We start from the raw sequence: 26,640 nt of genomic DNA on the forward strand, positions 1-26,640 counted from the left end.
CTAAGGGTGTGCATTTTCCTCAATGAGTGCAAACTTAGTGTTGTCTCTTCCTTCAAAAAAAGAATACACCAAAAGATTGCGATAACAACCACAAATAAGAAAACAAATACAGCTTTATTGAACATCACTGAGACATGTAAACAAGATAAACTGGATATTAATTAAACAACGCTCTTACTTTTAGCCAAACAGGGATCAGAACTCATATAAAGTTTGATACATAGTTAATTTGATTTTGCACATTTTCAGGATTGATACTTTTGAAAATACACCAAATTTTAAAGAAAAAAAAAAAAAATCTACAAACACTGTTGCACCTCTGTCTCTTATTCATTGCCGCCAAGGGTGTTTAAAGATTTTTGTGGGGTGCCAGAAAGATGTGTGTTATATGGCTCTGTGCTGCTGTCAGGTAAGTTGAGAAAGAAAAGAACCAATGACCTATGGGAAAACAAGTTAATGTATGTAAGACCAATGAGTTTTTTAATCCTTCAAAGTCAATAATAGCAGTGTTAACCTTACATTCACACCATACAGACCTTTGCCATATCTCCTGCAGCTCCTGGAGCAGAATTCAGTGATGGTTCCTGATGCCACAACTCCAATAACTGCTGATTAAAGACTTGGAAATTCCTGTAATAAGGATAAGATACAAAAAAAAAAAAATAAATAAAAAACTTTACAGCAACCAGCAACAGTTGCAATCTGTTTTGATCTGATAATTTTGCTGATATATACAGCAGTTTTCCATGTCTAGTATTACACGTTTTATAGACGACTTACTTATCTAACAGAGGTTTAGATGATCCACTATAGCCACTTGCTTTTAGTTCGGCCCACCACTTTTTTAAAACTGAATTGATCCAGTTCAAACCAACTATAAGATACCTATAAGTGTAAAAGACAGTCATAAATAATTTGAATTTCCTGCTACTGATCATGCTGTATGTGCGTTGTATATGCATAGTATTTTGTAATCGCTCTATTGCAGTAACAATGCAGGTTATTCCAACAGATATACTCACTCTTCATATGGATTGCTGAGGACTCTCTTCACTAAAGGAAAGAGGTCAACACAACAGCCAATGGTAATCTTGGCAGAATCCTGGTCAATGCTGTCAAAAGAAATGTAAATCCCATTCCCATTCAATTTCACTTTGGGATGTGTTACTCTGTCTTCAGCAAAATACAATACTTACCTTTTGCTTATCAGGGGCAGGAAATCTACGAACACACCAGTGTCTTCCATTCTGTACAAAGACAATGATGTAACAACACTTTCGAAGCTGTAGTGCATACGTTGTGTGACCTGTTTGAAACAAACTATACACCACGCACCTCAGGAAATATTTCAGTAACTCGCCAACATTTCTCTGCCAAAGCGTTAAAGCTACTTTCAGTCTGAGATTTCTTCCAAAGAGAACATCCGTCATTGCACTGTGATCCCTTGTGAGCTGAAAAATATGGATAGGTTCTGATAGATTATGCATCTCAAACAATTTGCAAATGAGAAAAACAGCAGCAAAAGGAGCAGAGACATAGTATTTCAAACCTCGCTGAGAGTAGAGTCAATTTGTTCAGAACTTGTTCTACAAGTCTTGTAGGCACTGTTAACATTTAATGGAAACTCCCAAGGTTCCATGTCAAAAGTCTCCTGTTGCACGTCCAGTAAACAGTTCGTCTCATTCTCCTTGTTTGCAGCATCATAGTTCCTCACAGACCCGACCTGCTTCCTCCGGGCCACCATCAGGTGATGGGTCTTCCTCTTACATGACACAACTCTCTTCACTCTGCCTGGGTTGTTCCCTGAGCGGCTCACTGGATACCTGGGTGAAGTAAAATGTTCTGGTGGGATTGTAAAAAAAAACAAACAAACAAACAAACATATTTGCGATAGCTGCATTGAACACAATGTGTGACTTACTTCTTTTTGTTGGACTCCTCATTTTTATAATCGTCCACCTGCATATACAGAAATAGTTTTCACTACAATAAACAGCAAAAGACTTCAAATCAGCAATGCTTGTCACCTCTTTTGTGTTTTTCCTATGTGGATAGGTCACTTTGTACTGGGCTGTATCACCATGGAAGAAATGCTCAAGATTTTGATAGTCTCCATCCTCACTGTTGGAGTTCATAATGCCTAAACAAAGAAAGATTGTAACAGCAGTTAAACCACTCACCATAATTATAAGCATCGTTTCACAGCACTCATACTGTTTTGTTAAAATATGTAGAGTAAGAAAATAAGTAACCTCCTGTAGGAGAAAGGAATAATAGCTAGAAACTTTAACTTAGAAAACTATATTTTCCTGTGTCAAACGCTCAAGAAAGACATAATAAAACACAATTTCCCATAATCCACGTGGGCTTTGTTGTCCCTGTGCTCAGTGACGTCGTAAATAACGACTTCCTGGACCGAACAGCTGAGTTGTGTTGTGAGTGTTTAAATGATTCATATAACATTTAGATAACTTATCGGGTTCAGACCGACTTTGTGCTTTAAAAAACGGATTTCTTCAAGTTTTAAATCCCGCTCAAACACAAAATAAATGTCTCCGTGTTGTGCGGCGATGTGCATCTTAATGTGCAGTAACTTCGCTGTTATTTACGGATTAACAGCTAACATAACCGAAAGACGAGGCCGGCCGGGACAGCTGAGGTCTATGAAGTAGTTAGCCAGCGTGTCGCCTTCTTCGGCTGCGTTAACACGTGGAACAATGAACTAATCCTAAACGCTGTCTCGATCGTACTTACCCCGTTTTTTCTTTTTTAAACAGAGACAACAGAGCTAAATGCCACTTTTGATAAAAATCCAGCTAGCTCAATAGCTAACTGACACTTCCAACCGATTCCGCCTCATGCCGCCCAATCTCAGGGAATAAAGCATTTTATTCATAACGAAGTTTGTGGGATGTGCCCCCTCTAGCGACTATTGAGACGCCAATGATTCAGATTTCCCCGTTAAAAGGGGTGGCTTAGAAAACTAAATAATGCTTCCAGTCACTAGATGTCACCGACGCCTTCAATGACACAATTAATCAGTAATATCATCTTGTTAGAATAGTTTGCGATCAAATTAAAAGTGGTGCGTCCTGAGCCCATTATAGCGCCTTAATCCTGATGGCAGGGTATCAGCTGTTTGCAGGGGGACTTCATTGACTGAAGCAAGCTGTGGCTTGTGGGCTAGTCTCCACTGCGCCTCAGCTGACTTCCACAGACATACTTCCCTGACTACACAACCAAAAACAACATCAGCTGTTTTTATTGACACATCATCTCTTTCCATGCAGTTTTGGCTGATCCTGCAAGTGTTGTTAAGGAGTTGCATCGTTGCATCAGGTGACTTCAGGTTCACTGATCCAGTCCAGTTCTTTTCTTTGTCTATCAAGGACAAAAACTCAAGTCTGTGGGTGTGTTTGTGCTTCGCTGATCTGCATTGGATAAACTTACATTAAGGCAGGTAAGTTATTTGAAAGCTAAAAAAGGAATACATTTATCCACTGAGTTTTATAGTTCTCTAAAGCTCATGTGATTGCAGTGACGAAACAGTCTTATTGTCTAGGTGTGTTCTTGCTTTAACTACTGTTGTGTCTCTGCAATGCAGTGTGAAAATGGTGCCTGTTCATGCTGCCTGGGCATTCTTAGGCCTCGCACCCCTGTTGGTGCTTGGTGTTCCTCCCATCTGGACGCAACCAGAGCAGGTACACCTCTCCTATCCGGGTAAGAGCTTGAGCTGTTTGTGTTGGCTTCATGTGCTTACATTTAAGGATGCTATTTTTACCTGATGAATCTCAGCCAGTGTCCAGGTCAGACTGATTGCGCATCCGCAGCTGTTTTGTACAGATCGGCCAATAATGCATTCACTAAAAGCACTGGTTCTTTTACAAAGAAAACATTATGTTACTGATCATCAAGTTCATCAACTATATGTTCAGTTTCACTCTCAGTGATCTTGTTATTAAAAAGACTTTCATCTGATGTAACTAAATTCAGGTCTAATGTCCTTGACGAAACATTTAGTTTTATTCACCGCAGCAGGACATTTTGCTGAATTGTCCTGGTGTACATTAATGCTCCTTGTGCACTCTCTGTAAGTCATTTAATGAAGGTTAAAGGCTTAAACTGCCACACATGTAATTGATGTTACCCTGATTCACTCAGTCAATGCAACAGAAAATTAGTTTTGTTCTTTCTTTATGAAGGTGAAACATGTGGTAGTCATTTAATGAGTTGATGTCTTGATAAATTGAATGCCTGGCCAGTCGTCAGCTAAACTCAGTATCTTGCCAGTGGCAAGATCAAAAGCACCTTTTATTGTGCAAAGTCAGCATCTCTTGGCTTTCACAAATACGCCAGTAAGTGAATCCAGTAGTTCTGTCGGATCAATATACATTACTTTCCGACAGCTGGGAACCTTTCTTCACAGGAGTGCCTGGCTCCATGGTGGTGACCTGGACCACCTTCAATAAGACAGAGAGCAAGGTGGAGTACGGACTTCTTGGGGGTCAGCTCTTTGAGATGACTGCCCGAGGTAATGCTACTTTGTTTGTGGACTCAGGAGAGGAGAAAAGGGGAATGTACATCCACAGAGTTACTCTTATCGACCTTAAGCCTGCTGCTACTTATGGTGGGTTGGATTTTACCATGAATGACTTTCTCTTTGTGCTTACCACACTGTCTCACACATAACTTGTAAAGGTTAACATCTCTCTTATGTTATTTCAGTGTACCACTGTGGCAGCGATGTGGGTTGGAGTGATGTGCTCTCCTTTACTGCTCTGAATGACAGCACCAATTTCAGTCCCAGGTTTGCGCTGTATGGTGACCTTGGCAATGAGAACCCTCAATCTCTGGCTCGACTACAAAAGGAGACACAGCTTGGCATGTACGATGCCATCCTGCACATAGGTAACACATTTTTTTTTTTTTGCTACTTTCTCATGGTGGGACTTGTTGTGATTTGGCGCAATATAAATAAATTAGATTTGATTTGATTCGCCAGGTTAAGCTCCATTATTGTAAAAATTGTAAAAACTACAACAATCTGCACTTGAAAATCAGTGAAAGAGAAATTAAGCTTTATCAGCGGGAGCCCAAGGGATCAATCATCCACAGATACCTGGCACAACAACAGAGAGTATTAACATAAATCAAATCCTAGCTGAGAGCTTACAGGGATGTCTACTGATGAGGTAATTCATCAAGACAGTAATTATTGTGACCAACAAAATACCTATTTGTCATTTGTAATTTTTACTTTTGAACAACGTGTTGGATCACTTTCTCGCTCCACCATTTCACTGTTGAAATTATTTGTAGGAACATAAAAAAATAATAAAACAAATACAGTTCTGTTTTTTTTGCCGAAAACTCAGACTGAATCTCTGGTTCACTAGTTTTCGGCCCTGGCCTCATTTTCCCGCTAGGGCATATAATTGATTTGAATACTAAGTCAAAAAAAAGTTTTCAGTGTTGCCTATATATGTTTTTGAATCCCTGATTAACAAATCTTTTTAGCTAACTGTTGTCATACTCATTTATGAAAGCAATATTTTGACCGTTTGACCCTAATCACTTTCTTGCTGAGTGTAATCTGAGAAGACTGATGCCACACTCGACTCTGCTAGCATGGCAGGTCTAATGTTTATCATTAAGTTAGTTCCATTAGTATAGGCAGAGCCAGGCTACTCTTACTCCCCAAATGAAAACTGGTGTTTTAGGATGAAAATGAAAAGAAATTATTATCATTATCTGTTGTGGTGCTCATAAGTGAAACAAAAAATCAATAAAGAATACAACAACTTAGCCTAATGTATAGATTTTTTTGTTTTTGTTTTTCAGGGGACTTTGCCTACGACATGGATGAGGTATTTTACTGCCCTGTGTTTCAGATATGATAACCTCTGACTACATCTGAATTCAGTTTAAATCATTGACAGCCAATTTCTTTCATCAGCAGTTTATACTCTCTGATATTCCACTAATTCCACAACGACAGATGAGATAAGCCATGTAACTTTTCACCACCATGGCTCACTACTCTTTATTATCAGTGCACTAAAAGGCACTCAGCTGTGGTTGAGACACAGCTTATGATTAGCATTACTGCAAAATGCCTTAAGGCTGTGGTGAAAGATGAGAGTCCAGGTCATGTCGCCCAAGTATTTCATGAATAAAAAGTGCTATTCAAAACCTTGGAGCTTAAGACTCAATAACATATTTACTCATGTGAAAATGTTCCAGATGTCATCCTTGATACTTAGTGGATAAAACTTTGTTTTGGATACTCGTATCTTCTTTCTTGAAACAAGTTTTTTCATTATTAGTGCCTTTTCTTAATATGGAAAGAAAGGTAAATGCAATCAGCAGACTTCTATAAAAATTAATAACAAGCTGGAATGTAGAAGACAATCCTGTGGCTTCATTGATATTATAAATGGAAAAACAGAGAAAGAGAATTTAGTCTAAAAGGTCATTCATGGTTGTGGTGGGTAAAAGCTGCCAGAATAACCACGAACTGCCTATTGTTTGTTTGGTAGGCCTATTTCTTGCATGCGAGTTCTACAAATGAGTCAGTTCTTAAAACTAATTTGGTTGAATGTCAGTGAATGGAAATAAAAAGAGAAACATTGGAGCCCTATGGAAAAATCTTTGGCGTTATGTTTAATGACCAAATGATACTGTTCCAGGACAACGCCAGGATTGGTGATGAGTTTATGAGGCAGATCCAGTCCATAGCAGCCTACGTGCCCTACATGACTTGTCCAGGCAACCACGAAGCTGCATAGTAGGTGGAACTCCATAACTATTTATTTTCTTAGTCTGACACACAGGAATCATTCTTTTAGGTGTCTTGAAACAGTCTTTGTCAGTAACCATTTTGTCTAAACTTTCTATAAGTCAATGTTTTCCTTTATATGTAAAGTAAAATTTCATACCCATCCCTCCCCACACAAAAAACAAGAAAAAAACAAAAACAAAAAAAGAACAACATCTCTGGTCAGCAGTTTCTCTGCTAGAAAATCTGTTGGTATGCCGAAAACTCCTCACGATACCATTTAAACAGATGGGAGCTATTTAGGTCTGCAAAGACTGGAGCGGCATCAGGAACCACCAACTTCTAAACAAGGCAACACTATCCAAAACAAACATTTATCAGACTGCGAATCATCAGCCAGCTATCTGCTTTTTAGTTCCCACAAATGAACTGTGCCGGTGGGAAATTTCTGCGTTTTAACTCATTGTCTCTGAATGTGGTGTTCACATTTAAGTCTGGGAAATATTCTGGCAGGGAGACATTCTAGCCAATAGAGACTCAGTGGTATAAAAATTAATTTGATATGTTGATCATCGTAAAATTTATATTATAATTGTTGGAGCATTTGAATCATTTTTTGGAAGCCATGTCCTGAACTTTTGAGCGTTCTAGCCTTTCAAATTAGCTGTTTCTCTGTCGGATTTAAAAAAAAAAAAAGAAAAGTTCAGTTTATCAATGAAAAACAGATTAATGAATTAAGAGAGTTAGAATGTGTTAAACCATAATGAAATCATACTCGCCAATAGTCCAGATTTTTGATTATAGATGTTGTGATACTACAATGGTGCAGATTACACATTTATTTGAGTGAATTTGAGTCTATTTGCAGCCTTCACATTGACAATAATCAAATGTGTATTAAAAAATGGATATTGATTAAAATATGCCATGTATTAACTTCCCTTTAGATAAATATTCTGTAATATGCATTGCTGCTAGTTAGATGAATTCAGTAGAATGCGAGGTGAATTGCAAACTCAAAGTTCATACAAGTGTCACTCTATATTATTGGTGATGGAAGATTTACAGCAGCCTTCATATGCTTTTTATCCTGAGGATCAGCAGCTACTGTCTGTTGAATTCCAGGAACATCTGCAGGACTTGGTTCAGTGTGTTTATGCGTTTTTAAAAAAGTCTTGGTGCCTGATCCTGTACCATAATATTTACTTGCTTTAATGTACAGACAGTCCTCGTCTGGCCTTGCTATGTGTAATGTGACCGCTGCCTGGTCCTCATTTAGCTAACAGTAGTCTCTTTTTCTTGGCACTGCATCTTGACATTAGAAACTGATATCAAGAACGAGCTTGCTGCATTACATAACCAGCCATCCAGTTCTTCCCGCCTTCTCCTATACCTAAATGTGTGTTTTGTTCTGCGGTGTTGTTTAAAATCCAAATATTCCCAGTGGCTGGCTCCTGTCTCTCTTCCTTGCTGTCTGTTGTGCTTCCCTCTCACTATACTTCTCTGTTCCTCTCTCTTTCCAACCTCAAAACCTAATGGGTAAAAGGCAATTGAAACTGTGCTGACCACAAACGTTTTCAGTCAGCATTCCAGCAGTATGAGAACAGCCGGTCCACAGAAGATGCTAAGGCCTCAATCAAAACTCTCTTTGTCCCCTAAGCACAATGCGTGTTTCATCAGGTCCTGGGGCAAACTGGGAAGTCACTGTCATTGTTTGAAACTAAACCCAGTGATATGAGTTAGTAATGTGCCCCTTGACAACTACAAGTGGTATTAAGCTGATCAGATGATGAAAATATGTAATCCAAAAAAAAAGTCGTGGTGGCTCAGGCTTTTCTCATTCAATTTAACAACAACCAGATTTCTTTCTTGACTTTGTTTTAGTAGAAAAGCAACACGTGGAAATAAGCATGCCTAGGGTTATACGGCATGAGTCACTTGTTACGTGGTAACTTCACAGCACATCTTAATGGAACAAATATAAGCTTATCATATTTGTATTAGAATCAGATTTTCCACATCTGAGCCTCAAAATGAAAGCCTTTGGCCTGTGGTTGACTGTGTTTCTACAGGCAAAATCCTTTCCATCAGATGCAGGTTGTATCTGTTTGGATTCCAAGCAGATCTGTGTATTATTTCACTAAATGAAAATTGAGTGTTTATTACTCATTACTGAAAGTACTACCCCACAAAATGTTTGCTAGTTCCCTTGCTAGCCACAAGATGGGACTATAAACTCATTTTATAACTGTTCCTGGTTCAGTGTTATGACTTCATGCCCCAGTTGGGTTTCACAGGAGCAAATCGCATCCTACTGGCTCTATGTGAACTTCAATAAATTACATCCTTCAGTTCCACTTTGTGGGGTGCTACAGCCAGCCTCATTTGGTATCATTTGGTTGGGATTCACCCTGGACAAGTCGCCAGTCTATCGTAGGGCCAACATATAGACACAAATGACTTACAGAGACTGGCAGCCATTCACACTCACGCTTATGGGCAATTTATTTTATTGGACCTTGGTATCGAACCTTATGAAACCCACCTTATTGAAATTATGGCAGAAACAGGTCATTTGTTTTAGTCTACTTCGGCTGGCAAATGTTTCTGATCCTCCCTTGGTTTCCCTCTTCCTTGCCTTTGACCTCTGGCCCTACTGTTCTCTAGTTACCCCTAATTCAACACTGACCCAGTGAGCGGAGGGATATGAACCGTCCCACCCTGCCCCGGCTGCTGTTCAAAATATTGCCTCTTTTTCCTTATGTAAGATAAGAAAACAATCATTCCCATCACGTTGCTTCGTTAATGGCCCATTGCAAAGACTGGCTCTTGCTTTTGTTCTGGAGCCAATTAAATTGGCATCAGGAACAACTTTCCATGAAAGCATTTTTCCGTTTTTGCATGGTGCACCCATTGTGATACTTGGACATGGCCGTTTTAAAGTGGATGACTTTGGTGGCCTTTCAGCTCGTCCTCAGCGTTTGAAGGATGTGTCTGTGTTTTCATGTAGTTGTAGCAGTGGTAATTGTGGTAGCGATGTTACATACAATAAGTGTTGTGGTGGATTGATCACTGTTAGCACCCTGCTTTATCTGGATCAAGAAGGGATCACCACAACTCAATGTTGAAACCGCTTTGTAAGTGCCTTAAAATGAGATCCCACTAATGACTGCTGAATTTAAAATTGCTGTCTTCTTTAAAAAAATGTCATGGTTTTAGCAAAGGTATATTTAGAGGCCAGTTTTCTTGATTGACAGGTGTACTACACTCAGCGATGGTGGCTTTTACTTACTCATCCCATTTCAACTCCACCCAGGGCTCCCCAGTGTCGCCCAGATTTTGATTATCTGGCTTCAGGAACTGACCAAGATTCAAGCTTCAAAATGCCCCCTGTATGATGATGTCACACAGGCTACATCCATGTTTTTCTACAGCCTTTAATTTGGAAGGGCAGCCATTGATAGCCTGGCAACAGCAAAATGTATGGTTTCTCAGAATATCTGAAGATGGCAAAGTTATAAGCACAACTCACCACCGCAGTTTGATGGCCATCTTTATGTGATGATATAGTTTGCGGCATTTTCTGCCAAGGCAAAATTGAAAAAGGACCGTGAAATACAGTTATTTAAAGAAGTCTGTCTGAAAAGAAAGTGCAGTCACATTGTATAGCAAAACTTAGAATTATCACAAGTATATTCTGAATGGATTGCAGTTTTTTTTTTTTTTTTTTGGTTTGAGCTGTGCTGTAGACACCGCAAAATAATAGAGTGGCAGTTTGTGAGATTATTGCTTTGTGTTAGATATTCAAGAAATGTAGACTGTGCGAGTAAATTTATCTAATCTCATTTCTCACAATCCTTTTTGTTCACAGTAACTTCTCCAACTACAGGAATCGCTTCAGTATGCCAGGTCAGACTGAGAGCCTGTGGTATAGGTAAGGGAAAAGAAACACAGTGCTATCTGATTTAGTTGATCAGTTTTTTAAAGCAGGTTAAAAAAAACAAAACAAAACATAAACAAAACACAAGCAGTTGTCAGTTGATGGAAAGAAGTGAATGTTGGCTGTGCATAGAAAGCTGGACAGAAATTATTTATTTTCCGGTAGAGACCCCATAAGAGGTTTCATTTGAAACTTCCTAGTCTATTTCTGTAAGCATTAATGAGCTTTCAGGGGCAGCCCACACATACTTGGAGCAGAAGTTAGCAGTATTTTCCAAATTTAGTTTGATTGCCTCTCCTATCTCCGGAATAAGGAAAGAACGCAAAGGTGCAGTACATGTGACCAGGTGTCTCACAGCCAACTTCAGAAACTCTCTCTGAGACAGTAAGATAATACCATTGCTAGTCCTTAGGCCAGCTGCCCATTCCTCGTTCCCTGGGCCCAGACACAGACAGCGCTACTAGCTGGAAGCCTTTCACTCATGTGCACATTTAATAACAGAGAAGGCAGGCAGGAACACCAGAGATACGATGAAATCCCTTAACTGCTACTGGAAACGTACAGCGCACATGTACAGAGCACATGCCTCTCTTTTATTGTCCTGTGTATGATCTTGTACTGTACGATCTTTTTGCTCTTTACTTCCTCATGTTAAGTTAAAAATACTCCTGTGAGGTGAAATGATCTGGAAGCAAAAATGTGTGTTAATGAATCATCTGTGGCCAACATCAGCATCCCAGGGACAAAACGTCTGCTTTTTGCAGAGTTTTTCACACACTCTGGAGTTTAAAGTGAGCTCTGTTCTTGCTCTCTTGCTTCCTGTGCTGGATGGAGGCTGTGCGTGATTTAAATGATGTGTGTCTGCAGCTGGAACGTGGGGTCTGCGCACATCATCTCCTTCTCCACTGAGGTTTTTTTCTATATCCAGTATGGTCTGGAGCTCCTCTTCAAGCAGTATGAGTGGCTGAAGAAGGACCTGGAGGTAAATGACCACACCAATCACACACTCACGATGACTAAAGGCTCTACTTTGTTCCCACACCCACGCTGTCTGTCTCTGCTTTTCAGTACAATTATCTTTCAAAGTCTCATTCTCTTTTTCTCCATTAGAGATCTACAGATTTGTCATTCTGCCCTAAATAACATTGTATTGTCTCTCCCTTTCTTAAACTGCCAGTCTTCAGTAAGTACTAAAGATTTGTTTACTAACTTCTTTGTCCTCATAATATAGGAGGCCAACAGACCAGAAAACAGAGCAGTGCGTCCGTGGATCATCACCATGGGACACAGACCCATGTACTGCTCTGATGATGACCAGGATGACTGCACCAGGTTTGACTCCTATGTAAGAAAAAAAAAAAAAACAGAAATTCCCATCTACAAACACACTGGAGGCACATAGTTAACAGAACTACTAATTTCTAACTAACTTATTCTGACATCTTCACTGAGGGAGGGAAGATGGTGCTGCTCACTCTCCCTGTCACTTTCTCACTCAGAGCTGGCTGGCATTTTATTGGCAAACCATAATTAGCATCATTTTGGTAATACGATTTGAGCTTATTTAATTTGGCTGAGAACGAGAATTATATAATATCCGTAGACATTATGTAACAAGGACTCATTGTTTATTTTTCATTGTCATCAGTTGTGCAAAGCAAAGCCCATCTGTGTTGTTAAAGCTTTTATTTTATCGTATGAAGGTATTTGTAAGCTTTTTCTCCTGCCTGACACTTTAACTGGCCCCCTTTAGCAGACATGACACGGGTGCTGCATGCTGGCCAGTCCACATCACAACCCATAAGCACATTGAGTATGCTCTCATAATCACTGTAATTTTGACCAAATAGTTTCCAGTTAGAATAGCTCCTCTCAGCATTTGGCTTTGTTTTGAAAGAAGCTGACATGGCCACAATGGTCCTCAGGTACTGCTTCAGATAGCAGGTTGCGTTTCAGTCACTGATGCCTTTTCATGTCATTGTTTCTCCTCTCTTATATCTCAGGTCAGACTGGGACGGAAAGACACCAAACCACCAGCTCCTGGTCTAGAGGATCTATTTTACCGCTATGGTAAGCTCCCAATTTGACCAACAGCTGTGTGCTGCTAATGGGTGTTTAAGATCACAAATTTGCACACAGAGAGACTAATGTCCTAACAGTTGAAGAGAGCAAAGCAATCCAAACATCCTTTAGTAAAAAAGCAGGCCCTCGGTCTGGCTGATATCCCATCAGCCCTTTCCCAAATGTTTTTCATGTATTACATTTCTTAGACTTTTGTTTGTTTCATTTCATTATTTAACTTGTGGTAGAATATTGAACTTTTTGGTCGCTCTGATCTAAAGCTTTTGATGATTGCAAAGAAATTTCAAAATTAAATGGGCAGGGGATCTGAGAAATAATGGCTCACACAGCAAGATGTGTCTCATCGAGTTGGGCAGTTCTTTTTTTCTATACAAGAGTGTTGACTATCATTTCTTTCACAGGAGTAGATCTGGAGCTGTGGGCCCATGAGCACACATACGAGAGGCTCTGGCCTGTTTATGGTGATAAGGTCAGCTATAATACTATCTAATTAACCAAAAGTCTTTTTCAATCTTTTTAGCCTCTGTTTTTGATAAGATGAAGAGACTAGCTATGCTTCTCTCCGTAGGTCTACAATGGGAGCAAAGAGCAGCCTTATGTGAACCCCAAAGGTCCTGTTCATATTATCACTGGCTCGGCTGTAAGTACTTTCGTATCGCTGCTTCACTGTTAATGTTTTCCCACACAGATCAATGCACAGATTGACAACAACATCAACAGAAACAATGTTATGGATTATACACAGGCCTGTGTGTGCAGCAGCTAGACAGCCACAGGAGCTTAGTACCAGCTGTTTCCCTGGTGAAGTGTTTTGTGATGTGGTAGCGAGCAGTGCAGGGCATGCTTTGTCATGCAGCCACAGAGGGATTAGTCATCAGCGTATCGAAAGCCGGCCGGGCTCACACCGAGGCACGACCACAATTGTAAATGTCACACAGGGCTTTGTGGACAGAGTATGAGAAATGCATGAGGTTCATTGCAAACAGACTGACTTCAGTCACTGCTGATTCCCTGCAGGGCTGCAGAGAGCGAACTGACAGGTTCAATCCAAACCCCAAAGAATGGAGCGCCTTCCGCAGCACAGACTATGGCTACACCCGCATGCAAGTGGTCAACAAAACTCATATTTACTTGGAGCAGGTCTCTGATGATCAGGTGGGAACACTATCACACAAGCAAAGTAAACACAAGTAAACAAAAAAAAATACTTGAGTCTTGCTAAAGTATTAACAAAGCCTTTTCTGTCTTCCAGTATGGGAGGGTGATTGACAACATATGGGTGGTAAAGGAAAAACATGGCTTCTCTGCCTGGCTCTGAAGAATGTATACTTACACTAAACTCAGGAAATGCACTGTGAACATGCACTTTGCTGCACCACATCAATAATGCAATGATTTTCAAAATATATACAGTTTTTTCTTCTTGATAGTCACGAATCTATTAAGACACTTTATTGTTTTCTTCAATCAAATCCTCCATCAGGACCATCGCTATATACGATGATCATGCACTGTAAGTGTAAATGATGTGTTTCCATTTTGCCAAGCAATTTTTTGTATCATTGACATCAAAAATCATTTTACATATTGATTAAATTTTGATTTTTAAGCGTATCCGAATGGATTTCAGTGGTTTCATTAATCTGCAGTCTAACTTAAGTTTTTCTTTTTTACTTTGGGCATAGATTTGTTCCTTGCTGTATAATTAGTCCACCGGCAATAGACAAAAACAGCATGACTTTGGCAAACACCGGGCCCCATTCCCTTCAGAGTATATTTTTCATTTTTCATAAACCTGGAAATAAACTTAGAGAGATCAGGTCTCATCTTTATCACTCTATTGAGATGACAGATTCTCCCTTGGCTAATCCTGCAGGATATTAGAGTCTCATTTTGTTGTTCATCTGATTGGCCGTCAGGACACAAAAAGACACATGGAAGTCTACACTTGCACAAAAAAGACTCACATGCACAGGCACATGCAGAGAGAGAAGGCGTTCGTACCATGACTCTGACCACTACGGTCGTATTAATTCCTAATAACAGGATGCTGCCCCTGATGAGTACTGGCCTAAAACCAGTTAGATCTGTATGTGTCTGTGGTTTGAGTTGTCAAACTGTCTCTTAGCACCAGAGTGTAATTATCTTGCACAATTATGTTGACACCACAGTCCACATATACAAAACCGAGGATTCATTAACCAGACACATCAGTTAACATGCAATAGGGCAGACATTTTTAAAGCGCATACATTACCAGGAGACAAGTTCATCATATTTTAGTAAACATAAAATAATTATAAGTGATAAAATATGGCAAATTGTACTGAGTCGACACGTGTCAGAACATAAGATAGTGGTCATGTCAATAAATCTGGTGAGTTGTCACACTTCTCTGATTGTGACGCCCAACAGCACAGTGGTGTTTGGCAGAGGACAGAGATGTACAAAGCATACAGGGATCATGCTCACGTGCTTTTGGTGAGCCTACCCACTGCTAACTGCCACTCACACACAGCCTTATGATTGTGAAAGTATGTTTGACAGACAGTCCCACACCACTGAGTTCCTAACCTCTGAACTGCTCACGCTGTACTGAGTATATTGTCATCTCCCACTGAGAGACAAAAGAATGAGGGCTAGAGGGCAGGCTGAAGCCTCTACTGACTGTATTTGTTAAGAATTGTAAGTAACCCCATTTATAGTCCAATAAAATCTGGTCATTTCCCGTCTATGTACAATGTATGTACAAAATTGGACGGAAAGTTCTTGCGTTAAAAAATTAGTACGTCACATGGCACAGGAACTGTTCGTTCTTTAATTCATGTGATTTTCTTAAAACCCAGAACAGAAAATATTGATTACAATCCAGGAAAATAAGTGCAAGCACAAAATAACATGTCACTTTAGATCATATGCCTGTTGCTGAAATACGACGTGTTTATTAGCGGCCGTGATAGCAGCACAGCAGGTTTGTGGAATTGTGGCTTGTTGACAGGATCTGATTCTTTTAACAATGCTGGAGATTGCCAGTTTATCTATTTTGAGCTATTTTAAGGGTGAGACCGAGTGCAGAATTTTTAGATTGTTTTCATGAATTGTGTCTTCAAGCTTGCAGACAGAAAGCTGATTAATAACAGCCATAATACCAGGTTCAGCTGTCACATTGGTGCCTTCTTTAACAATGATGTAAATGTGGCTTATATTTAATGGGATTTGTCCATATTAGACAGATTTACCTGCTGTGTGGTTGGACTACCCAACACCGCCAGAGCTTGACATGACCACACGGCTTTCCCACTTGAGATACATCAACAGCTATTTATCCTTTCAGAAGCTTATCGCTCAATAAACCCCAAAAGTGATGAACCACATGCGAAGCCTGAGTAGCAGATGTCTCTTTCTATTCACCAAAAAGCCATAAGACATCCTTAATCCAATACAGTTAAGCTCTGCGGTTTACCAACATTATTTATCTACTTTCATGAGTCTCCAGCATCTCTCACACTCAACAAACTCACTTAGGGGACAAGACAGTGCTTCTGTGTGGTATTTCTCTCCAAGGGTGATCAAGGGGCAGCACTTGATCGCAGGGTTAAACTGGGGACATGTGTAATGAATTTAAGGCCTTTAGATGCTGGATTTCATGGATATTTAATCAATCCAGAAGCTCAGTGTTCTTCCAGAACCAACGCACTATTAAGCAGCCTCAGACCACCACCAAGACAAACAGCCAAGTACAGTCTGCTCAGGAACATAGCTATGCAATGTTACCATAACTGCACTCTCAACATCAACACCACAATGACTTACTGGGACTTAGAGTGGGGCATTAGCAGAAACATGGTGTGTGCATTGAGAGTACACTATATTGCCTCTGTAAATCTGAGGAAAACATGATAGCCCCCTGGCTGAAGGAAGCCTTTATGGCAGAAATACACAACAAATTTTCTCCAGAAGAAAAGGTGAAGTAGATCAGACTGGACCTTTTTAATAAAATGTGTATTATTTCTGCAGATATGTGTGACAGGCCTATCAGGTTATTTTGAGTCAAAATAGCTTCAAAAGTGAGGTCCAAGAATCCTTACTGATGAACCACAGCGGGGAGTCACAATTCAAATCCTGTCTCCTGGAGCACACAGTGTACACATAAATATAATAAGAAGACAAGCCTGCATTGACCTTAGGCACATGTGTAACAGCATCTGTGATTATTGGCCTTTAAAGCTAACCTTACACCAATGATGTGAAACAGTGCTTCCTAATGGATTAATTTAACCCTGCACTCAAGGGCTGCCCCTAGATCACACTTCAGCTAAAAGCAGTTAGCGGAAAGCAATGAATAACAAAAATGAAATATTGAACTAAATGGTAAAGAGAGTTAGCTGTAGATAATTCTAACAGTAAGTATGATTAATGGTTTAAATGGCGAACAGGTAGCTAAAAGTAAATAAAGCAACTAAAAGTAATAGTTATGATTAGTTAAATTGTTAAAATACTTAGTTTAAAGTCATAAATAACAGTTAAAATAGCCAAAAGTGCTGATAAAATTGTTGAATTGATGTTTGAGTGAAATGATTGAACCATCCACTTGAAGACAGGGCATGCAAACCAATTTGATTGAATCATTAGCAGGTTTCACTGAATGATGAATAACTGAAAATATCAACAATATTCTCTTTTATATAATTAAAGTGAATGTTGACATCTGGTTGAAAACAGATCCACTTGATACCCTTGAAGAATGACCAGAGACTTTGGTGAAATGGACCTTTAGACAATCTGACGGCTCTGTGAGGGTTCTTCAGGTGATGATGTGAATCATCCAGCTGCTTAAAAAGATTCAACCTTCGCCCCGTAAATCTTATATTCTGTGTCAGATTATTTACAGATGGAAAAATATTCGTACAGTTCTGACCACAAGCACATAAACAGGCAACTCAAAAATGGAGCGTTCAACCATCAGAGGCACTGCTTCTGCAATCATCCATCCAGAGTCGTAATGCTGCTATTCATCAGGCAGACATAAGGTTAACTACTCATGTTTAACCTGGCAAGTAAATCCTAATTAGTATTGTACTAACAGTGAAAGGATCGGGGCCGCAATGTTCTGTCTTCTTCTATCGTCTCTTTAAGTCATTCATCTTCCACACCGAGCAGAAGAACTTCAGGATACAGGAGTCAGTTTATTCTGCATGCAGACAAGGCTGCTCTTGAAAGGTACAACAGCCCAATCTGATCTCTTCTCAGTCTGTGGAAAGTATTAGCTCTGTGCCAGGGGACGGGGATTCAACTCATTAACTTTGAGCCTCAACACTTGAGAGGCCTTGAGAGTTGTGCGACACCAGGGTTATGCTACTACATCTCCTGCCATTGGCAGGCAGAACTGAGGCATGTCACTTGGTTCAAGAAGTCCATGTTAGGGTCTGTTAAATCCTAAAAAAAAAAAAAAAAAGAAGAAAAAACTCATTCAGCTGTCTGCTTAGTTTGGGGAAACAAAATGTGACGTCAGCCTCCTTGCCAGTGGCTGACTGTGAAGAATGGCCCACTGTGCTGAAATGAGCCACTTTATGTATTGTTACATGCATTACAAAAGAATGTGTCTGTCTGTGTCTCATTGTGAACCTTCATCCTATTTTGTGGCCACAAAGAGGCCAAAGCTGTAGACATATTGCTCTGTTCCCAAAATCAAGGCAAGAGGATACTACTCAATTAAGTGCTGAAGTCTCCGGCTCCGTCATGCCTGCTTTGTTAACGCAAATTGCACAGCTAACAAAATGCCCTCACAGATTGCATATGTTGTCGAAAACAACGCCAGGCCCATTACACCGGTGTCTGGCTCTTAGATTACTGTTCTCACACTTGGCTCCAAATAACAGTATTTAATTGTTGAATCTTTTGGGAATAATGAAATGCGCTTGTTTATCTCTTTCCATTGTTCGAGCTGCACTGCTCTAAAGCACAGGCTATGTGTCAGTAACCCCCCTCTATATTTTCCAGTCTGAAGCCATCACTATCAGCACTTCAGATCTGGTCCCTAGCGAAGGAAAGGTCAGTGGGTGATTGACATGTCCAGAATTTTACAGGAATGGTAAACGCAAGAAAGCTCCCGGTTTTAAAACCATTTTGATGTGAGCGACGTGATTAATGGCCATAATGGATTTTGCACTCGAAAGTCTCAACTCTTACCCCTTTGGAAATGTCACAAAACAAATCTGAGGACTCTGAGTGTTCTCAGCCTGCCCGGCACGTGTAGAGGCCTTACTTCACACTTCTCATATTGGGAATCAAACAGAGGGGTGGAAACCACGAGCCCTGTTGAGCATTTTAAACACATGCCTACTGCCACTATTTGACATGACAATCACCCAGCAGTAAGCAATGCCTACAGTGCCAAAGGAAAACATTTAGCTCCGTAAGAATGTTATGACAAGGGCATAAGCCGAATCTAGTTATAAGACGTTATTTCAACACCTCATTTCCCAGTGGCAGTTATGTGGGATCCATCTTCAGGATCTCAAGTGGTATCCACAATGCTACCGGCAGGGTAGCTAAAAGCGATCCATCTTTCATCACTCGCAGTGTCAAAGAGTGCAGTCAAAACTGTCTTCTTTTGTAATCCACTTGCGTGGATAAGAAAAGTTAAGTTCATGGCCTTTTCTGGTGTGGAGGGCAGCGTGTTCATTTTCTGATGGCCTCCAACACTTCATAGCAGCTCCTGGGTTTGGCTGACACGTTGACTGAAAAGGGTCCGGAAGGCAAGTTTGTAACAAAGCAAAAGGATAAAACAGAAACAGACCCAAGAGTGGCGCAATCTCTGTCCTCAAAGCCACATTTCAGGCTGTGAACGTAATCGTTCAGAGGAAACTGTGTCCAGTGTTGTTTTTGTGTGTGGGATCATGCTAGACTGTCATACTGACAGTAAGGTTGGTTTCCAATGTTTACAGAAAACTCAGAAATCCAAATGAATGGGTTGTCTCTCCAGTGTACATTGAAAATAAAATATCTTTTCCCCTTCACCAGTTTGTTGGATGGAGACGGACCCGCTGGCTTGCTACAAAAACACAGATGTCTCGCATCATGGAATACAAAGTATTCAGAGAATTTGCCCAGCGATGGCAGATGTATTTGTCATTAGTGGATGCTGATGTCCTTGGCCTGATGACATGCTACACTCTGCCTCAGACAGACAGGTATGTCCCCTGTCTAGACCCGTCAGGATACCTTATGCCTCTGAATCTGGAACATCTGGATTGATCTGGCTCAGATTTAGGAATTAAACTCAGTGCCATGGCTCAGTTAGAATATGACTAAAGGACAGGAAATTACAGCCTACAAAAATAGCCTGCTCTATTTTAGGGTTCAGTCTAGCAATCTACAATGACTAGATTAAATGTTTTTAGAGATTAATAACGCTGGATTGTAAAGTTGGACCAATGGATTCAGTACTTCATGGGGTTCCATGAAGTTGTTATAGAGACCCCCACAGCCTCTAGAAAATGATGATGATGATGATGGCTGACTCCTCATCTATTGCCTCGGTACCGCTGGTTCTGTTAGGATGATTGTAATCCCCTCAAATCCCTTATTCTACCATCACCAGCTTGGTACAATATTGGCTGTGACATTCCCATGAGCCTCAGCTCTACTTCATGTCTAGCACTAATTTGCAATTGTTTTTGCATTGTATATTATGTAGATAAAATGGGTAACATGGTAAATAATTGTAACTGAGAAAATGTTATATTTAGGTCAAATCACAGAGTCCCCACTAAGAGCTGAGTCCAAATCCACATAAGCAAATTGAAACACACACAATGACAGTATATTACGTTCTCTTTAGCCAATAACGGCAGGTGGATGCAGTTTTTGTACTATTGCAAGCAGCCGTGGCAGCTAACAAAAGCATGGCCTGGAGTGTTTGTTCTACCTTCCAATAAGTATGTTTGACCACCCATTAAATGGACCAAGGCATGAATGTGGGCAGAGAGAAGCAAATCATCCCATTGCTGGGAATTGGTTTTGTGTGGCCACTGGCCACCAGAGGAGCTTGTTTAAACAGACCCAGACTGAAAGACTTAATGACCATGCTGACAGAAGTCACACGAGACGCCTAGTGAGGCTGGTGTTCTGCGGCTGAGAGGGAGAGAGAGAGAGGGAGGGATATTGCGGTCACCGTCTCTCCATTAAAAAAAGAGGCGCTCAAAATTCATTTTTAAAATCTGACTTCAATATTTGTTCTCCCACCAAACCTAAACCAACATAGGATATACAGTCCCGTGGCAGCCTGCCGTGTTTTTCCTGCTACCTCAAACGTGTTCTACCATTTGCTCCGATGTCACTTCAATTAAACGTTAGCATGTGGACAGAGACCAGCACAGACCTAACAGTAGGTTTGTGTTTTGGTAAGGTAGCAGTGAGTTTGGATTATATCCTAAATATAATTGCTCATATTTTGGAGACAATTTTGCTGATCTGATCTGTTTTCCCAAAACCCATAAGCTCCTTCCACGTGTCCAGCACGTGCTGACCAGCAGCGAAAAGAGAAAACAGTAGCAGAAAAGGTGGTTGCATTACAAAGATGCGCCCACCTGTTCAAATAACCTGAAGTAAATTAAAAGACGCAATCAAGTGATTCTTTTAATGCCAAATTGATATTTAGGGATGTAATTATGATGTCAAAAAAGAAAAATACTTGAAATAGTTTAATAACAGGCATTGCATTTAACAGGTTCTGACCCCTGATTCTCTGGATGATCTTATCTCCAGCTCCTTCATCCCCCAGGGCTTAACCCTGCAAAGGAGACCACATGTGCCTGAAATGTCCTCGGGCCTTCAGGCCCCTTTATCTGATAGAGACTTGGTCAGCTTCTCCGTTTTTGATCTCTCTAACGTAGACCAGGCCAAAGCAAACAAGAGGATCCAAATATCAAAAGCTACGAAGATCCCAATCATCTGCACACTTTACTCTTTAGATCAGACTCACTAGGTTATGAAACACAACATTTTCATACAGAAGTCCACCATATGCAATGCAGACTTGATGGGTGGATGACCGAAATACAGTGTGCTTTGCTCCAAAATCATCAAGTGCATGACAATGACAATTATGGCATTATTGGAATTTAAACAGATGTAAAAAGTAGGTAATTTTCACACTCCTGTGATTTTCAGATAAGTGGACAAAGTATTTTTGAAATCAATGAACTAATGTAAATTATGAGCTCTTCTGAACACATGCTACAGTGAGGAAGTTAAAGGCAGCTACACCTGCAGGGGATCATTATTACAGCGAAGCTTTCAAACAATTGACTGATCATATTTTAGGTTTTTAAGCCATTTGTTGGGCAGGTAAGACACGGTATGTTGTTTAAAATCAGCTGCTTGTTTCAATCAAAACAGTTTGCTATATTACCCTGAAACCAAAACAACACTTGCTAACACTATGAGTGATCCCTTGTACATTACACATGGCAACTAAATTCATTATCAGGAGCAATATATTCACTAGAGCAGCTCTAAGACCGGTGATTGATGATAATGACTGCCTTCTGCATTACCAAATAATATAAAGCCAAGGAGCACAGAGCTATGGTAAATAGAGCAGAGAGGAGAAAGCATGAGTCTGCAGAAAAGAAGCAAACTTCTGTTGGTGATTTAAGACTTCCCAGTCTGCGCACCCATGGCTATCACCTGCATTCCAGTCTATAAGTGTACAAGATTAAATAGTTTTGGAAAGGGACGCTGGCTGTCCTTCCTGTTGTGGTTAGTGCAATTGTCTTCAAAAGAAAATCGCAAAGGTTATTGTGTTGAAACTGTTTGCCCGTGCTTTTGGAAATCTGTTTCACTTTATCTCAAAGGTCAATGAGCGTTTGTCCCAGATGCAGCAGTCTGCACCAGTAGGACTCCCGCTTTTTAAGATTGCCTGAAGTTTAATAATCTGATGTCTGCCTTCCACTTCTGGGCATCTGGCTATTGTGAGAAAAGAAACAGGTTGATTCCGCAGCTGCCTTTTAAGCAATAAAGATATATCATGTGGGATGCACATGATGGGTCTGACATGAAGATGTGTAAGAAGTGAAAAACTGCTTCACACAGATAAATTTAAGCAAACAATACACCAAAAAGACTTTACCCTACCTTCAGAAAATGACGGGAGAGATGAAATGGCGGCCTTTCACCGTTTTCATTTAATGCAGTCCTCTCCTATCTCTGTGTCCAATTTGGTTTTATGGGTGTATTAAGATGGTGTATTCCACTTTTTGGACCAGTATTTCCTCTTTTTGCTCCATGTATCCACATAATCTATCTCCTTTCAGCTTTAAAAATGCACGTCTCGAAAGACAAAAATGAGCCTCATAAAATTCTGCTAAATGATATAAACGCAGGTTGTAAAAAACATAACTAAAGCCACATTTCCAAAGGATCATCGGTCAGAATAGTTTTTTTGTTGTACGTGTGTCTGCATAAATTAGCAAATTTGCAAATATGACTTTTGACTTCACAAGTGTGTGGGCTCATCAGCACACCATCCTGTCAAGTGCACACATGTTGTGTGTCTTGCCATTTATGGCTTAGAATTCCAGCTTTTCCACGACTGCGACAGATCCAAACACCAGTCGGTCAGCCAGCCGGCCCTGCAGAGTGGCCCAATTCACTATGTGCTGCGTGACTCAAAGCACTCTTCATTGCGTCCTCACATCCCCCTTCTCACTCCCACAGGCCTCGGTGGAATTGAGCTTGCCATTTGACCTGGTGCCAGATTAGATGAGCTCCCACAACGGTCAGCTGAGGGATCATATACAACTTTTCTGCATAGCAACAGTCTGTGGACACAACTCTCTGAGGGACGCACATGCAAAAATGACAAACAGATGCCTGTGAATGTGATGAGCAGTTCATTGATACCATATACTCTTCCTTAATATTGATCAGTGTCACGGGCACGACTCTGTCAGCTCTAACAAGAACCAACACGTGCAGAATGTTGCCTTTGGAAAGCAAAGAATTGACTCCTTTATGAGGTGGCAGACACAGAAAAAAAAAAGACTGAATTTCCTTCAAATTGGTCCAATAGTGGTGGAAAAAAAGAGAACTAAGTTGTTAGTTCCAGCTGAAGTATCACACAAATAAAGAGCCCAAGCGGGCGGGTCCTATGCCGGGTGTTAAAGAGGACCAGATGATGGGGTGAAGGTGTTTTTAGCAATGGGGTTTCCGATGGCCATATTTTCTGAGAAGATGGGAAGAGAGGAGGAGTGCTGCAGATGTTGAGGCTTGTTCTACAGCCCTGAGGTCTTATTTGTGCTAATCTCGATTACGATTGAGCACTAACTGACAGTGGTTATGCAAGATCCATAGCTCAGCTTGTGTCGGCTCCTTTATTTACTGGTCTCTTTAGACTTGTTATTGCAGCCTATTTAAAATGGGGTGTAAATTAAACCCCTGGACAGAACAAACCTAGGCCGAGGGGAAGTTGAAAGAAAATGACCGAAAGTTTGTGCAGAGAGTTTCCAGTAAGACCTTTTCTCCCAAGTATGCTGTAAAACGCTTTTCCCTTTCCTCTCCTCGTGAGCATGCAGCAGAATGTGAGAATATAATAAAAGCAGTGACCAAAGTTAAATGGGAGGGAAAGTTCGTCTGGCCAGTCTACAGAAGCATGGTGTCATGTAGGCTTGGGAGCCAAACACCACAGAACAGCTCACACGCAGGGAGGGGTGTCCATCCTCTGTATCCCAAAAGTATACAAAAAGTCCCCTTAAACATCTGTAATAGCCCATATCAGGCCATCGTGTGCAACGCTAGTCAACATCCAACAATAATGTCTGGATTATCAGTAACTGTTAGAAGCGGAAAGCTAGACCTAATTAACCATCCAGAGTCATATATTACTCTTAAGTGATCATTCGTGTTAATGGTGAGCAGTTACAACCACCATCCACCTTCGCTCAGAGCATGGCAAAGCTTTGGAGTCTCATTTAAAAACAATATAACATAACATAACATAACAGACATCTTTGTGAAGTCTGTCCTCTCAGGAGAGACATTGTTGTCCCTGATTCTAACGCACTACTGCTTCTCCTGGTCTTGGTTGGCATCCAAACCAACCAAAAGAAAAAGTTTCTGGCATCAGTGTGTAAACTTTGTGATAAGGGAAAGGTGTGTGCTCCTGCGATAACACGCACTGAATATGCTTCTCTTTCTTCTATTCTTCAGTTCAGTGCTCTGTAAGTGTGCTTATTTGGCCCCTGGCCGGTGGCCCTGATGAACAGAGGATAAAACACTGTACTTCTGGAATGTGTTGACTGGACAAAAAAAAAAAAAAAAGATACCTAAGTGTGGGGAACTCTGGGGTGCTAAATTCTGCACAGATCAATATGGAGGTGTAACGTGGTGTGATTGTGCTTTCAGATACAGAGAAGGTCTTGGGCTCTTTAAAAACTTTACCACTTACACTGAAATCTACTAGCGGAGTTATGGTACTATAGTTTGCATTGTATTGTAAAGAACTTGGCTCCCTATTAGGAAGATAGCATCTCTGCTAAAATGGTTCTGCGAAGCTTTCCATCACTAGACACTCTGTCCCCTGAGCACAGGGAGGATCTGTTGAATAAAACTCTGCCGAGTCATCCTTAGAGACGACGTTTAGGATCGGTGAGTGTCTTTGCTTCAAGCAGCATCACCTTTGATTGATTTGAAAGACAATATCGCAATGTGCTCTAATGCGGAAACGTCTTCAGCTCACCAAAGTCAATGAAGCCAGAAGTTTGAACGAGAGGCTCCAAGCTACAATTAAACCATAATGCTAAGGTTTTTGTCTCCCTTTCTCCAGAGGGTAAAACACATTTGATTATTTCCACTGCATTTTCGAAGAAATTAAACGCAGATGAAGTGAAACGGCAAAGTGCAGAAAAAGAAGCAGAGATGGGGTTTCAAACAGTGCTCCACCTGGAAAACAAAACAGGTGAAATGATGAAATGGTGAAATGTCGTCTCCAAGCGCTGTGGCTCTATTTTCCACAAAAGCGCTGTGGATAAACACAGAGCACAATGGGCCGTCTGACAGCGAGCTGTCAGCGGGCAGTGACGGATCCAGCTCTCATCCCCACTATCATGGTCAAAATAAAAGGGACAGCCGATTCCATAGGGCCTCTTTAAATAAGCAGCACACAGCACGACGCCTCCCTTCACAGGAAAACGGGAAGGAAGATGAGATGATGCGAGACAGAGACCTGACTGTCCTTATAGCTGTTGGAATGGGAAAACTAAACAGTTTTGTTTAAACATTCAAGAATGGAATTTACTCATCCGCGATGAAAAGCTGAGACAAAAACAGACACTTCCCTTTTGCTTTTATGATTCATTTTTGTTCTACGTAGTAAAACTGAAAAAAATAAAATAATAAAAAAAAAAAAAAAGGTGCAAGAATCTGCTCTAGAAATCGTTCCAGCTCCAAAACAAAGCTGACCAATGGCATATCCTCCATTCCAGGAAACAGTGCAGTTACCTCATGAGGCTAGCAGCGTAGATATTCTCAGTGGATCAATCCAAAACTTCGGTCCACAATGGAATTTCATTTATTATTGGAAGGATGGTAGAACAGACGCACCGAATAAATTGTACGTGGTTTGGCAACTTCCAAGCACAATGAGGCAAGTTGACATTTTTAGTTTTTCATGATAATTTCCTGAAATCTATTTGATAGGTCGTCTTTAATTTTGAAATAACAATTCAAAATTCAGTTGGGGCAGCACAGTGGCATAGTGGTTAGAGCTGTTGCCCCAGAATAAGAAGGTCGTGGGTTTGGTTCCTGGCCTGGGGCCTTTCTGTGTGGAGTTTGCATG

General features: G+C 40.6%; 2 protein-coding genes across 5 annotated transcripts; one reads left to right on the forward strand and one right to left on the reverse strand.

The window, feature by feature from the left end:
* Positions 1-101: 101 nt before the first annotated feature.
* LOC115036267 (KATNB1-like protein 1) lies at positions 102-3,017 on the reverse strand. Of its 3 annotated transcripts, none has more exons than XM_029494392.1 (10): positions 2,755-3,017; positions 2,028-2,140; positions 1,922-1,938; positions 1,550-1,823; positions 1,336-1,451; positions 1,197-1,247; positions 1,023-1,112; positions 781-885; positions 537-630; positions 102-438 (listed from the first exon to the last, which is right to left on the reverse strand). In XM_029494392.1, the coding sequence occupies exons 2-10, from the start codon at positions 2,133-2,135 to the stop codon at positions 406-408; spliced, it is 888 nt and encodes a 295-aa protein (XP_029350252.1). In that variant the 5' UTR covers positions 2,136-2,140; positions 2,755-3,017; the 3' UTR covers positions 102-405. The 3 variants fall into 3 exon arrangements, with proteins under 3 accessions (XP_029350252.1, XP_029350251.1, XP_029350250.1); XM_029494391.1 differs by having other exon boundaries at positions 1,922-1,959; XM_029494390.1 differs by having other exon boundaries at positions 1,922-1,959; positions 2,028-3,017.
* On the forward strand, positions 2,407-14,414 carry acp7 (acid phosphatase 7, tartrate resistant (putative)). 2 transcript variants are annotated; one of them, XM_029494388.1, is made up of 15 exons: positions 2,407-2,435; positions 3,291-3,460; positions 3,605-3,720; positions 4,427-4,627; positions 4,726-4,908; positions 5,842-5,867; positions 6,690-6,787; positions 10,650-10,712; positions 11,586-11,700; positions 11,950-12,063; positions 12,722-12,788; positions 13,202-13,269; positions 13,369-13,440; positions 13,818-13,955; positions 14,053-14,414. In XM_029494388.1, the coding sequence occupies exons 3-15, from the start codon at positions 3,612-3,614 to the stop codon at positions 14,116-14,118; spliced, it is 1,320 nt and encodes a 439-aa protein (XP_029350248.1). In that variant the 5' UTR covers positions 2,407-2,435; positions 3,291-3,460; positions 3,605-3,611; the 3' UTR covers positions 14,119-14,414. The 2 variants fall into 2 exon arrangements, with proteins under 2 accessions (XP_029350248.1, XP_029350249.1); XM_029494389.1 differs by having other exon boundaries at positions 3,291-3,456.
* The last annotated feature ends 12,226 nt before the right edge of the window (positions 14,415-26,640 follow it).

The sequence above is a fragment of the Echeneis naucrates genome, chromosome 22, assembly GCF_900963305.1.
Source record: "Echeneis naucrates chromosome 22, fEcheNa1.1, whole genome shotgun sequence".
In the NCBI taxonomy this organism is placed as follows: Eukaryota; Metazoa; Chordata; class Actinopteri; order Carangiformes; family Echeneidae; genus Echeneis; species Echeneis naucrates.

Excerpts from the sequence above, each read along its gene's own strand:
- LOC115036267 (XM_029494390.1), bottom strand. The coding sequence starts at position 2,195 with ATGCTTATAATTATGGTGAGTGGTTTAACTGCTGTTACAATCTTTCTT. Across the intron at positions 1,452-1,549 it reads TTGACTCTACTCTCAGCGAG|CTCACAAGGGATCACAGTGC; the intron begins GTTTGAAATACT and ends CATATTTTTCAG. Across the intron at positions 1,113-1,196 it reads CTGCCCCTGATAAGCAAAAG|CATTGACCAGGATTCTGCCA; the intron begins GTAAGTATTGTA and ends TTCTTTTGACAG.
- acp7 (XM_029494388.1), top strand. The coding sequence starts at position 3,612 with ATGGTGCCTGTTCATGCTGCCTGGGCATTCTTAGGCCTCGCACCCCTG. Across the intron at positions 4,909-5,841 it reads CGATGCCATCCTGCACATAG|GGGACTTTGCCTACGACATG; the intron begins GTAACACATTTT and ends TTTGTTTTTCAG. Across the intron at positions 11,701-11,949 it reads GGCTGAAGAAGGACCTGGAG|GAGGCCAACAGACCAGAAAA; the intron begins GTAAATGACCAC and ends CTCATAATATAG.